The 14,158-nt window shown below is 45.8% G+C and overlaps 1 protein-coding gene and 1 non-coding gene across 4 annotated transcripts; both read left to right on the top strand.

The window, feature by feature from the left end:
• Positions 1-5,145: 5,145 nt before the first annotated feature.
• On the top strand, positions 5,146-5,218 carry trnaa-agc (transfer RNA alanine (anticodon AGC)). The gene has a single exon. It is a non-coding gene; the product is annotated as a tRNA-Ala (tRNA).
• A 973-nt stretch (positions 5,219-6,191) lies between these two features.
• LOC129701863 (kinesin-like protein KIF20A) lies at positions 6,192-13,716 on the top strand. Of its 3 annotated transcripts, XM_055643350.1 has the most exons (4): positions 6,192-6,340; positions 10,046-10,120; positions 12,822-13,095; positions 13,558-13,716. In XM_055643350.1, exons 1-4 carry the CDS (start codon positions 6,225-6,227, stop codon positions 13,699-13,701), a joined length of 609 nt encoding a protein of 202 aa, XP_055499325.1. In that variant the 5' UTR covers positions 6,192-6,224; the 3' UTR covers positions 13,702-13,716. The 3 variants fall into 3 exon arrangements, with proteins under 3 accessions (XP_055499325.1, XP_055499327.1, XP_055499326.1); XM_055643352.1 differs by lacking the exon at positions 10,046-10,120 and having other exon boundaries at positions 6,192-6,325; XM_055643351.1 differs by lacking the exon at positions 10,046-10,120.
• The last annotated feature ends 442 nt before the right edge of the window (positions 13,717-14,158 follow it).

Raw genomic sequence — 14,158 nt, 5'->3', positions numbered from 1 at the left:
TACTGTCTCCGCCTCTTCCTTTCTTTATCTCGCCCCCCCCTCCCCCCCCGACATCAGTCTGAAGAAGGGTCTCGACCCGAAACGTCGCCAATTCCTTTGCTCCATAGATGCTGCCTCACCCGCTGAGTTTCTCCAGCTTTTTTGTCTGCCTTCGATTTTTCCAGCATCTGCAGTTCTTTCTTAATCATCTCGATGACAGATCAGTTTTGTTGAACATTTATAAAATTCCACGCATTCTTCCTGTTTTTGAAGCCCCTGGTTACAGGGTGGCAGTACTAACATCATCAATGAACTGCTCACAGGCTGTTCGACTTTCCCTCCCTTGCTTGCTTCAGATGGGCTACAAATTCCTGCACCCTGCAAAATCAAACAGTGCTGCAAAAAGAAGATTGGGTTAACAATCTTGGACCAGAGCAAATTCACGTATATGTCTGGGTGCCTTAGCGCCTGCTGAGAAAAATTACTCCTTAATTTTAGGCAGATTTTCATTCTCTGTGTACTTTTATGCAGTACGAAAATTCCCCAAATGAAGCTGATTGTAGTGCCGCTCACAAAATAGATTTTGAGCCTCTCTGGTCTGAAGAAAACTGGTACCTTCTCAGAGAACAACCAGCTTTTTCACATCTGTTTCCCTTGAAACTCTGACACCAAAGTGCATCCTGTATCCACGCTGACATCTCCTCTTCCAGCTGCTCGACAGACCTGCTGCCAGAGGTCAGGATCATGTTCACTCTCAGCGGCTGAGTAGCTGCTGATTTTTGCCACATCTCCTATTTCGCTGAGGTCACCCAAACTCCACATGTACGGTAGGAGACCACATCCATTTCCCCTCAGTCCACAGGAGCAGGTACAAGCATTAGACTGTACTGCAGGCTTTTCCAACGTGCATCAATATCCATGCAGAAACCTGGCTGGGCCGGATCCTGGCCGTTTCTGTAACTTTCGTGCATGAAGAACATTCCTCCTTGAGCAATGCTCTGAGCTCCTGGGCTTTTGTAATGCACTTCCTCCCTCTCACACACCTCCCCATCTTTGCAACATCCATTCATTCAGTAGCATCACTTCCCCGTGAACTTGTGAGGTGCTGCATAGTTTTCCAGGAGATTGCCTCAGTTTACCGAAGTGATCAATACTGTCTTATCCCTCGTTCTTCATCTTCACCTTGATGCTTAATTAAGTGATACAGGAATTTCCAAGTAGTTAGATGAGTGATTCTAATAAGATTATTTTAATTGTTGTCAAGTTCAAATGCTGTGAAACAATGACTGCAAGCAGGATTCCCTGAGTCCTTTCCCCGAGCCACCCCTTGAAACACTATGCACTTACGAATCACACAGGGTGATTTCCCTCCTGCAAGGATCTGCTGTCAGCCATCTGCATATTGGCAGGTTTTAGTTACAGAAGCTCACGGTGTCAGCATGGTGAAAAATAAAAGCCCATCCTCTGGGAAGCGACTCCACAGTCATTTGAAAAGGATACAACCGTCCTGTCAATTACAAAAAAAATGTTTGTAAAACCGTCTTTGTCTCTGTCACACAGGTGCAATTATGGATAACTTCTTTAAGCTCAATGCACAGTGCTGATTTGATTGGAAAATTTCTGCTGGATTTTCAACAAACATTGATGAATAAAGGAAAATAAATAATGATGATCTCTCTGCTTTACTTTCGTTGCTGGAGATTTAACTAAATATGTAAAGGTTTATTTTTTGTAAGTTCCTACGCTGTACTTGGTGGGAATTGACAGTGGCTAATGCATTGTTCTGGTGCAGTGAGCAGTACCTTGTTTCTCTCCCTTTGTCCAAATCCCATTAAATCATCAACGAACAAGACTTTATTAACATTTACTGTCTTGCAAACGCCAAGGAAGGGAATGGAAGACTTATGTCCACTTTGCTGATCATCCTCCTGAATATCTTAACTCTAATTTTAGTCAAGAGTGTTTAATTGTCAGTTGTACTGGAAATGGAACAATGAAATCTTATTGCTGCAGTGTTGCAGGCCCATTTATGAAATAGCACACTATAACAATAATGCTATATAATAATCTATAGTACAGTACAGTAGTGCGAAACCAAAGTCTGTAGCGCATCAAAACAATGTTCATAGAAGATCATAGTTGCTGAGGTTAGTGTTGTGTAGTGTTCAAGAGTCTGTTGGTTGCTGGGAAGAAGCTGTTTAGGCGCCTGTACCTTCTTCCCAATAGAACATCCCTTGACAACTACTATGTTTTCTATGACCAAATTAATCCTGGATTTATTACCAGCTCACCACAGATCCCATGGACTTAATCTTTTGGGCCAACCTAACATGAGGTTAGGTTGGTCAAATGTGTCCAAACATCTTTGTCAAATGTTTTAATAAAGTCCATGTAGACAATATCCACAGCTGTAACCTCATCAATCAGTTTCGTCAACTTAGAAACAGAGAAACATAGAAATTAGGTGCAGGAGTAGGCCATTCGGCCCTTCGAGCCTGCACCGCCATTCAATATGATCATGGCTGATCATCCAACTCAGTATCCCGTACCTGCCTTCTCTCCATACCCCCTGATCCCCTTAGCCACAAGGGCCACATCTAACTCCCTCTTAAATATAGCCAATGAACTGGCCTCAACTACCCTCTGTGGCAGAGAGTTCCAGAGATTCACCACTCTCTTGTGTAATTTCACACAAAATTCTAGTAAATTTGTAAGACAGACCTCCTTTCAACAAAACCATGCTGACTATTCCTAATCATTCCATGCTTGTCCATAGGTGACATTCCTGATCCTAAAAATATTTGGCAATAATGTCCCTACCATCGATATAAGGCTCACCGGCCTATAATTCATGGCTTGTTTCTGTTGCCTTCGCCTTAAACAAAGGAACTACGTTGGGTATTCTCCAGTCTTCTGGCATCTCATTAAGGGCCTACATCCTACAAATCCCCACACAAATCCCATTCTTTGTCCTTAAGTGGACCTACCCTATCCCAACAATATTATTGCTCCTAATATTCATATTAAATTATTTTAGAATTCTTCTTAATCCTACTTGCCAATGACATTTAGAGAGATCAACACTGGCCAATGGTGGGGCTAGAATCAGAAAATAAACTGTCCTTTCCTCATACCCCAATGCTCAATTTTCTCCAATCATTTCAATTATACTTTATTGTCATGTACCTAGGTGCAGTGAAATTCCTTTTTTTGCATTTAGTTCAGTGAGTCTTACTATACATTGTCACTCATACTTAAGCATAGAAGTGTAAGAATAGTTGATTACATTGCCCTCGCTACAATCCTACCTTCAGGTCTTTCCCTTTTCAGATATTCAGGAACTGCCAACCTGGCAAGGTTTAATAGAAGAGGAATGTGACGAAGACGACGTGTAGCTCTCAGAGCAGGGGAGCTGGGATTCCTGTATAGTAATTATGTAAATATTAAACTGATGGTGGAATAGTGTTCATAAGCTCATAAGACATAAGAACTGAATTAGGCCGTTCAGCCAATTGAGTCCACTCCATAATTGAGTCGTGGCTGATCTATCTTTCCCTCTCCACCACACTCTCCTGCCCCTTCTCCCTCTAACCTTAGGTGTAAGGTCCGGTCCACGGTCCACACCTTGCCTCAGATTGACACTAAAAGCTGGAGTAACTCAGCGGGACAGGCTGCATCTCTGGAGGGAAGGAATGGGTGACTGTTCGATTTAAACCAGCATCTGCAGTTCTTTCCAAACATAAGGAAAGGTAGAATGGTTCATTGATGGCTGAGGGGAAGGTGACAGCGAGGCCTACAAACGCTGGGCCGGGAGTTGGTCTGAGACCTGAGGTCATGCAAGGGTCGGTGATATTGCCCACAAGTCACCGCCATCTGCATGTCTGCCTACCTCCGACAGGGCCGGGGATCGATCTAAACTAGTGATTCCCAACCTGGGGCCATATGGCAAATTTCAGGGGGGGGCCACAGAAAAATGTTGGGATTTAGGGGGCCACAGGTTCAATGAAGGGGGCCACAGAGCTATCACCCTGTTGCCTCCTAAATTTCAATTCTAATAAATTTAAATCTATGTAGTTGAAATATTTTTGATGTTTGTGGAATACAATAAAAGAGAATATATAGGGTGATTTCACCAAATGTCAAATGAGCATAGATCCCCCCTCACGTGACCGAAAATTTTAACTGGAGGACATATGTCAGTTCGGTACATGTTAGTGAATGGGGAAACACGCACTTTCCCACCCGTTAAAAACATGGAAAACGGCCAATTTTTTAGCTGAAATTTTCTGTGCTAGTCGGGGTGACCGTGAATCAAAAGTAAGGCATTATTAACTTACTTTTGATGAAATTCAGCGAGCAAACGCGATAATTCCCGATATTTTGGATCTTTAAATCTCCACGGCAAATGTCTGCTGTTCACTTCCGCTGTTTTCTACCTTCAGTTCCCTCTTGTAATTACCTTACTTTCTATCTTTTTTTTTGCCTGAAAATTTAGGTCGCTGTGCTTCACGGTCACCCCGACTAGCACAGAAAATGTCAGCTCAAAAATCGGTCGTTTTCCATGTTTTTAACGGGTGGGAAAGTGCGTGTTTCCCCATTCACTAACATGTACCGAACTGACATATGTCCTCCAGTTAAAATTTTCGGTCACGTGAGGGGGGATCTACGCTCATTTGACATTTGGTGAAATCACCCTATATGCAATTAATAGACTGATATTTTTATGGAAGGTATTATAATATTGAAGTACCTTTTTTCAGCTAATAATGTCAGGGGGGGGGCACAGAAAAATTAAAAGATCCAAAGGGGGCCATGAGCTAAAAAAGGTTGGGAACCACTGGTCTAAACGTCACGGAGTGCTGCAGTAACTCGGCGGCTCAGGTAGTGTCTGAGGTGTGGCGGCTCCTGAGGTAATGTGAGGCGGTCATGTGAATCCGTGTGTCGACGCGAGGCCATGGCGCGGGTCCTGAGGCCGTGAAGCACGCACTTTCCCGCCTTCACTCCCGCCGTGTGGCCCGCCTTCCGCAGCGTCACCTGTTGCTACCCGACCTACACCAATCTAGTCTCATCTGTCCGCTGAGTGATAGAAAAGCTGACCAATCAGAGTGACCACAAGGAACGGTCGCTGGCATGTTAATGACGGTGACGAAGGAGGTTCACGCCGGCGGGGAATTAGCTCAAATGGTAGAGCGCTCGCTTAGCATGCGAGAGGTAGCGGGATCGATGCCCGCATTCTCCAGGCGATCCTTTTCTCAACCTATTATTTTAACAGTGCTACTTATGTGGAGGTAAAATTACGACCCAAGACTTAAGTAACCTGGTCCTTTTCTTAGTTACTCCAGCTATTTGTGCCTATCTTAGCCGTAATATTTGTAACGATCTCTCAAGATCTAGTACACATCAAACTCAGCGGGTGAGGCAGCATCTATGGAGCGAAGGAACCAGACGACGTTTCGAGTCGAGACCCTTCTTCACACAAACCTTCTTCATGCGGCTAACAACGGCAGCTCGTAATTTTACCTCCACATAAGTAGCACTGTGAAAATAAAGAGGTTGAGAATGCGGGCATCGATCCCGCTACCTCTCGCATGCTAGTTTATTACAGCAGCAGTCAGTTAGAGTTAGAAACACAGACAATAGGTGCAAGAGTACAGGCCATTCGGCCCTTCGAGCTAGTCTCCCTCTCCCCTGGCTCAATCTGAAGGGTCTCGACCGAAATTACTTTTCTCCAGAGATGCTGCCTGACCCGCTGAGTTAATCCAGCACTTTGTGTCTTTGTTTGGTGCAAACCAGCGTCTGCAGTTCCTTTCTACAGCTATGTCTCATTGTCGACCTCTCCTAGCTAACAATGATCTATTATACATTTTCCTTGATTCACATCCCCTTTTGTGTTCGTTTTCACACCTACTTCCTTATCTCTGTCTCCCTCTCCCCTGACTCTCAATCTGAAGAAGGGTCGCGACTCAAAACCTCACTTATCCATGTTCTCCACAGATGCTGTCTGACCCGCTGAGCTACTCCAGCACTTTGTGTCTGTCTTAGGCAAGGGCAAAGCAAAGATACTAGAGGAGCAAATATACTAGAGGAGCAAAGATACTAGAGGAGCTCCTCTCGTATCTTTGGGGAAGAGGGCCTGGCCAAAGATCCTAGAGGATCTCTAGGATCTTTGGGCCTGGCAGGTGAGGTCAACTCGCCCTCACCAACATGGCGCCTGCCCTTCCCGGCGGCACACCCCAGCAGTGCGCATGCTCGCAAGTGAGGTCAGCGGCAGAGCGGTCGGTGATTGGCAGGTTTCAGGAGCAGCGCGCTGTTTGAAAACGGGGAGACGTTGGAGCGCGAGGAGACGGTACGAGGGGGTGAGGTGTGTATGTGTGTGTGTGGGGGGGGCAGCACGGTGTGTGTGGGGGGCACGGTGTGTATGTGGGGCAGCACGGTGTATGGTGGAGGGGGGGGGCACGGTGTGTGTGGGGGGAAGCACGGGGTGTGTGTGTGTGGGGGGCGCTATATGTGTGTGGGGCAGCACGGTGTGGGTGTGTGTGGGGGGCGCTATGTGTGTGGGGCAGCACGGCGTGTGTGTGTGGGGGCAGCACGGTGTGTATGTGTGTGGGGGGGGGGGGGGGCACGGTGTGTGTGTGGTGGGGGGGGGGTGGGGGGGGGGCACGGTGTGTATGTGGGGCAGCATGGTGTGTGTGTGGAGTGGGAGACAGCGATGGGAGGTTCTGAATCAGCGGCCCGGACCCTCGCCTGAGTTCAGCCTGGCCGGTGGCGGCTCGGGACCGGCCCGGTGACGGGGTGTTTTGACGGCTGGCGGCCTGTCCACACCGCCCCCCCCCTCCTCCTCCCCCGGGCCCCACTGAACCCCGGACCCCGGGCCCCACTGAACCCCGACCCCGGGCCCCACTGAACCCCGACCCCGGGCCCCACTGAACCCCGGGCCCCACTGAACCCCGACCCCGGGCCCCACTGAACCCCGACCCCGGGCCCCACTGAACCCCGACCCCGGGCCCCACTGAACCCCCCGACCCCGGGCCCCACTGAACCCCGACCCCGGGGTGCACTGAACCCCGACCCCGGGCCGCACTGAACCCCGACCCCCCGGGCCCCACTGAACCCCGACCCCGGGCCGCACTGAACCCCGACCCCGGGCCGCACTGAACCCCGACCCCGGGCCGCACTGAACCCCGACCCCGGGCCCCACTGAACCCCGACCCCGGGCCCCACTGAACCCCGACCCCGGGCCGCACTGAACCCCGACCCCGGGCCCCACTGAACCCCGACCCCGGGCCCCACTGAACCCCGACCCCGGGCCCCACTGAACCCCGACCCCGGGCCCCACTGAACCCCGACCCCGGGCACTACGACTACCGCGCCCAATACCCGGGCCTCACCGAACCCGGACACTTATATTTTGAACATTCTAACCAGGGCTGGACCTTCACAGTGAATGGTTGGGCCCTGGTGATTTTTGTAGAGCAGAGGAGTGTAAAAGTGCAGATAAATAGTTCCTTGAAAGTGGCATCACATAGATAATCAGGTGGTCAAGAAGGCTTTCTACATCACTCAGGGTATTGAGAATAGAAGAGAGGAGGCTGAGGGATGGGAGGAGACAATCCGAGGGCTGAGGAAGGGCTGTCTCCTCCCATCCCTCAGCACAGCCCGAGGGCTGCATCCTCTCTGTGATCCCCCTGCCCTCCAACTCTCCTCCCCTTCCTCAGCCATCGGGCTCCTCCTCCTCCTCCTTTCTCCTTCCTTCTCCCCGCCACCCCCTATCAGTCTGAAGAAGGGGTTCGGCCCGAAACGTTGCCTTCCTTCGCTCCATAGATGCTGTTGCACCCGCTGAGTTTCTCCAGCATTTTTGTGTACCTGCCTATTGAGAATAGAAGTTGGGATGTTTTCTTGCAGTTGTTGTACAAGGTATTGGTGAGGCCACGCTTGGAGTATTGTGTTCTGTTTTAGAGACATAGAAACATAAAAAATAGGTGCAGGAGTAGGCCATTCGGCCCTTCGAGTCGGCACCGCCATTCAATCTGATCATGGCTCATCATCCAACTCAGTATCCTGTACCTGCCTTCTCTCCATACCCCCTGATCCCTTTAGCCACAAGGGCCACATCTAACTCCCTCTTAAATATAGCCAATGAACTGGCCTCAACTACCCTCTGTGGCAGAGAATTCCAGAGATTCACCACTCTCTGTGTGAAAAATGTTTTCCTCATCTCGGTCCTAAAAGATTTCTCCCTTATCCTTAAACTGACCTCTTGTTTTGGACTTCCCCAACATCGGGAACAATCTTCCTGCATCTAGCCTGTCCAACCCCTTAAGAATTTTGTAAGTTTCTATAAGATCCCCCCTCAATCTTCTAAATTCTAGCGAGTACAAGCCTAGTCTATCCAGTCTTTCTTCATATGAAAGTCCTGACATCCCAGGAATCAGTCTGGTGAACCTTCTCTGTACTCCCACTATGGCAAGAATGTCTTTCCTCAGATTAGGAGACCAAAACTGTATGCAATACTCCAGGTGTGGTCTCATCAAGACCCTGTACAACTGCAGTAGAAACTCCCTGCTCCTATACTCAAATCCTTTTGCTATGGATGCTAACATACCATTGGCTTTCTTCACTGCCTGCTGCACCTGCATGCCTACTTTCAATGACTGGTGTACCATGACACCCAGGTCTCGTTGCATCTCCCCCTTTCCTAATCGGCCACCATTCGTCACCCTGCTGCATGAATGATGTTATTAAGCTGCAAAGAGTGCAGAGCAGATTTATGATGATGTTGCTAGGACAATGTCAAATCTATAGGGAGAGGTTGGGAAGGCTTGCTCTTTATTTGTTGTGGTGCAAGAAGCTGAGGGGTAATATTATAGTGATGTTAATTATGAAGGGAATAGACAAGGTGAATGCATAGTTTTTTTTTTCTCCCAGGGTAGAAGATGTTGGTTTAAGGTGAAAGGGGCAAGATTAAACTTGTCCTTGTCCCCGCCCACCCCCCACCCCCGATCAGTCTGAAGAAGGGTTTCGACCCGAAACTTTGCATATTTCCTTTGCTCTATAGATGCTGCTGCACCCGCTGAGTTTCTCCAGCTTTTTTTGTGTACCTGCCTACTTTCAATGACTGGTGTACCATGACACCCAGGTCTCATTGCATCTCCCCTTTTCCTAATCGGCCACCATTCAGATAATAGTCTACTTTCCTGTTTTTGCCACCAAATTAAACAGGAGATTGGGGGGCAACTTTATCACACAGAGGGTGGTGGATTATAGAATGAGGTAGTTGAGGGGGGTACAAAACAACATTTAAAAGATACTTGGACAGGTTCAGTTCTGTTTGGTTTATTAGTCACGTGGATCCAAAAGGCTTGGAGTAATATGGGCCAAATGTATGCAAATGGGACTAAATTAGAAGGGCATCTTGGTCAGCTTGAAGAACCTAGCTCTGTTTCATGGCAGTGCAGCTGGTAGAGGTGTTGCTTCACTGCCAGAGACCAGGATTTGATCATGACCTAGGGTGCTGGTTGTGTGTTCTCATTTTTACCACATGGGTTCCCTCCAGATACTCTGATTTCCTCCGACGTCATAAGCCCGTGTGGGTTTGTAAATTTTAGACATCTATAAATTGCCGCTGGTGTGTAAGTAGTGGATGCGGCGGTGGGATAACATAGAACTAGTGAGAACAGGTTTTCGATGGTCAGTGTAGGCTTGGTAAGGTGCATGGCCTTTTTCCATGCTTTATCATTCAATCAATTGCTCTGGGTAAGGTATTGGTGAGCTCTTGCTGTGAAGGTGGGCAGGGAATTCCAGGATTTGGTCCCAACAACAGGGAGGCACTGGTGAGATATTTCCCAATCAGGATGTTGTGCAGCCTGGAAGAGAACCTACATATATGGTTTCCATTCATGCTTGCAGCCATTGCCCTTGGTGGTAGTAGTGAGTTTGGGTGCTATTGGAGCCTATGTGCTGTGCATTTTGTAGATGGTGCACACTGCAGCCGCTCGGCATTGATTGTGTAAGGAATGAATGGTTACAATAGTGAATGAGGTTCAAACAAGTTGACTGTTTTGTTCAGGGTGGTGCTTGAGTTGTTGGAACTGCTTTTAAACGGGCAAATGGTGAGAATTTCATCGGACTCCAGATGTGGTTGGTAAGTCAGTTAACTACTGACCTCTGTAAATTACCCTTGATGTGCCACAGTGAACATGTTTACTGGTCTGTTTGAGTTTGTGGTCAGCAGTAGCCCTCGATTGAAGCGGCAGGACCTGCAGAGTTACATATGATGTGCTTGAAGGTGGCATTAAGCTGGAGATGTAAAGCAGGGACACAAAGTCACCCTCTATGCCATTTGATTTCTAATTGAATTTTACCCCAGTTATATCTCTCGGCTGTATTTATCTACTATCCTTTCATAAAGGCCATCAACCTCAAGGTTTGGAGTGTCCCAGGTTTTCTTTAACCTACACACTAGGAGAGATTTGCATTGTCCAATGAACCCACCAAGCCACACACCTGTGGGCTGTGGGAAGAAACTGCAGTATCCGGAGGAAACCCGTGTGATCACAGAATGTGCAACCTCCACACGGGCAGCACAGTTATAGGACTTTTAACCACAGTGGTTGCATTTTTAAATATTGTGTTACTTTGAAATAAGCTCAGTGACCTTCCATGCAAGTTCAAGTGAGTTTATTGTCATGTGTCCCTGTATAGGATAATGAAATTCTTGCCTTGCTTCAGCACACAGAACATAGTAGGCATTTACTACAAAACAGATAAGTGTGTCCATATACCATGATATAAATATATACACACATGAATAAATAAACTGATAAAGTGCAAATAACAGAAAATGGTTATTAATAATTAGAGTTTTGTCTGAGCCAGGTTTAATAGCCTGATGGCTGTGGGGAAGTAGCTATTCCTGAACCTGGTTGTTGCAGTCTTCGGGCTCCTGTACCTTCTACCTGAAGGTAGCAGGGACATGAGTGTGTGGCCAGGATGGTGTGGGTCTTTGATGATACTGCAAGTTCCATGACTGAAGAAAATTAGTAATAACAAACCTAATATGCAAATGTACTCACAATGGCTATTAAGAGATTCGATTTTAATTAATATTTCACTGCTTTTATTCTTAATTGCATGTGAAAATTGTCATTTGTGTTCACATGTTTACTTGTGTGCTTTTCATTGCCTTGAGTAGTTTATTGCTGAAATGTAGTGATTCAGAAGCTCAAAACCTTCATTTCTGTGAAATCACATCAGGTATTGTTTGAAGCCCCACCGAATAGATTGCCCATGGTTTCCCCTAGATATATTTTTATTCTGTGGAACTAAATCTGATGAGATTATTCAATGGATCCATTTTTTTTAAAGCCTAATGTTTACATTTGATTGGGCTCATCAGAAAGTTATAATTGGCTTCAATTTAATGCCTGTTTGGATGTTAAGTCACCGTGTTTAATATCTGTAGTATCTGGGGGCATACATACGTGGTTTAGCACGGTATTTTGTAAAATTATTACCGGTTTGAACACTGGTGAATGGGAACCTTCTATAGCCCACAAATTCAACAAGTCAGTTAGAAGAGCTTGCAAATAATGCAGATTCAGTTATAACAGGCAATAACTGTACATTTCAAACTGCAATTTACTAATTATTCTGCTGATGTCAGTCACCTTCTAGCTTCAATGTAAGGAAAGGAATGTTTGTGATTTAATGATGTTTGAGTTCACTCTGCCTGGAGTGTTGACTTAGTTGTCTGTTAGAGTGTAGAAATGGTCCTAGATTAGAGTGCCCAAATCTGTAATCTTGTGGAATATTTTCATGTCCGGGTAGAAGACTTGAGAGCCAACATTTATTCCAGGTACTTCTGTGTGCATAATCGGTTGACACAAGCATCTCACTTTGTTCAGAGACATCAAATACATGTGGCACTAACTTGATGGAACTTGCACAAAATTCTACTGCACAAACATGGTCACCAAAATCATTGCAGCAGTGTCTTTATGGAGAAATGAGGCATGCTCTCTGATAGCTAGCACTACCTGAGCCTCAGCCAGGAATCTGAGGCAGCTATCTCTTTGCTCCATGTTTGTCCACATACTCTGTGAACAATCGCATTATATGCTGACCGTAATATTTTTGAGTCATTTTTTTGACATGATTCAAATGTTCTCGGCTTTATTATCACATTGCTGAATAATTCTGTTGGTTTGGAGTTGCTATGAATTGGGGAATTATTGTAATGCATGTGCTCCTTGTTTCCTAGACTGGAATGAATAATGTGTAGAATAGGACACTTGGTGAATTCTAAAAAGCATGTCTGTTTAAATCAAAATTCTATTAGGATTGTGTACGTGCACATTGATAACAAATGTGACCACACTGTAACATGGCTTCTATGCACTGCGGGTCCACTTATTTTATTCACTGGATTTTAAATCGTCATTGATATCATTTGAAGAGCCAGCTCTGACAAGAATACAGAACAGCCAAAGAGCAAAATCTGCTATAAATTCAAGGTTGTTAATGCAAAAGCGTGATCAATTTTTCATATGGCTGAATTTAACACTGGTAGCTTTAAGATTTGGTGACAATGCTTTGGCTGATTTAAAGCTGTAATTCTTTATCATAGATGATTGAATACCCACCCAAAGGGCAAATCATTTGTAACCACTTTGTACTCCTTGTCTTTCTAGGCCTGATGGTCACGAACTAAGAAGCTGAACTGCTTGGCCGTTAATGGCTAAATTGAATCTTTGTAATACTGTTGCAATTGCTATAAACCCTAGTAATTAGTGATATGAAATATTCTAATTCAGTAATTCTAATAAAACAATTTGTATGTGCAGGAACTACAGCTGCATGAAAATGGCTGCAGGAATCATTTCTCCAAATATCTACTCTGACGAAGAGGAGGTGGCCATTTTGGAATCGACCTCAGTGAGTGGTGACGTGAAAAAGCAGTTGTTACCAGACTTTTCTGTCATCTCGTCGGCAAACAATGTGCAAGGTGGTTCTCATTTGGGGGACACTGCTGCAGAGACTTCTCAAGAAGTCAGAATTAAGGTTTACCTCCGGGTTAGACCTTTCACAGAAGCAGAGCTGGAGAAAGGTGAATCGCAGGTCAGTGACAGATGCCTCAGCGTGTTTTAATTGTTTTTCTACTTAATTGGGCAATGCATTTTATTTAATTAAATAAAATGTTAAACTGATGTTCCTTCTGATCGATAGAAGCGGGGGAAAAACAGGTGTAAATGGTGCTCGATTATGTTGGTTGCTTTTCTGAGGCAGTACTTAATGGTATTTCATTCTGTTTGTTTCACCTGTATGCACACTTGTTACCTCGTAGACTCTAATCCATTCACCAAAATATTGAACCACATCAGCAAAGACTGTTCAAAGAAACCCAGATAATACTGATAATTCTTCCTTCTCTCCTGTTTATCAGATTTGCTGTGTTGAAATATGTGGTGTTGAATTAATGAAATATTGTCGTGAATGGGTCGTGTAATAGAATGTTTTAAGTTACAGGTTTAAATTCTGGAAACAGCGGCTCATTTGTAGCTTTTTCTGAATTCTCCCTAGGATTGCGTTCTGATTGAGAACTCCGAGAAACTTGTACTGCGAGCTCCCAAGGCTTCATTCGCTATGAAGAGCAGTGAGCGGGGGATTGGGCAGGCCATGCACAAATTTACCTTCACACAGGTTTGGAATAAGAGATTTATTTAATGGGTTAGGCTAAACTCATCAAAAGTGAGACTAGCACTTCGAATGATTTGTTTATTTTTTGTATTTTCCTTCCTAAAATTAGGAGACCCAAATTGCACACAATACTCCAGGTGTGGTCTCACCAGGCCCTGTATAACTGCAATAGGGCCTCCTTGCTCATGAGTTTTCCTCACTGCCTGCTGTACATGCATGTGTACTTTGTGACTGATGTACAAGGACACCCACGTGTCGCTGCACCTCCCCATTTCCTATTCTGACACCACTCGGATAATAATCTGCCTTCCGTTCTTGCCACTGAAGTGGATAGCCTCGCATTCATCCACATTATACAGCATCAGCTATGTATCTGCCCACTCACCCAACCTATCCAAGTCACCCTGCGGCCTCGTAGCATCCGCCTCGCAGTTCATCCTGCCACCCAGCTGTGTTTTATCCGCAAACTTGGAGATGTCACATT

The sequence above is a fragment of the Leucoraja erinacea genome, chromosome 11 (genome assembly GCF_028641065.1).
Source record: "Leucoraja erinacea ecotype New England chromosome 11, Leri_hhj_1, whole genome shotgun sequence".
Taxonomy (NCBI): domain Eukaryota; kingdom Metazoa; phylum Chordata; class Chondrichthyes; order Rajiformes; family Rajidae; genus Leucoraja; species Leucoraja erinaceus.
This window is presented reverse-complemented; position numbering and strand designations above follow the sequence as displayed.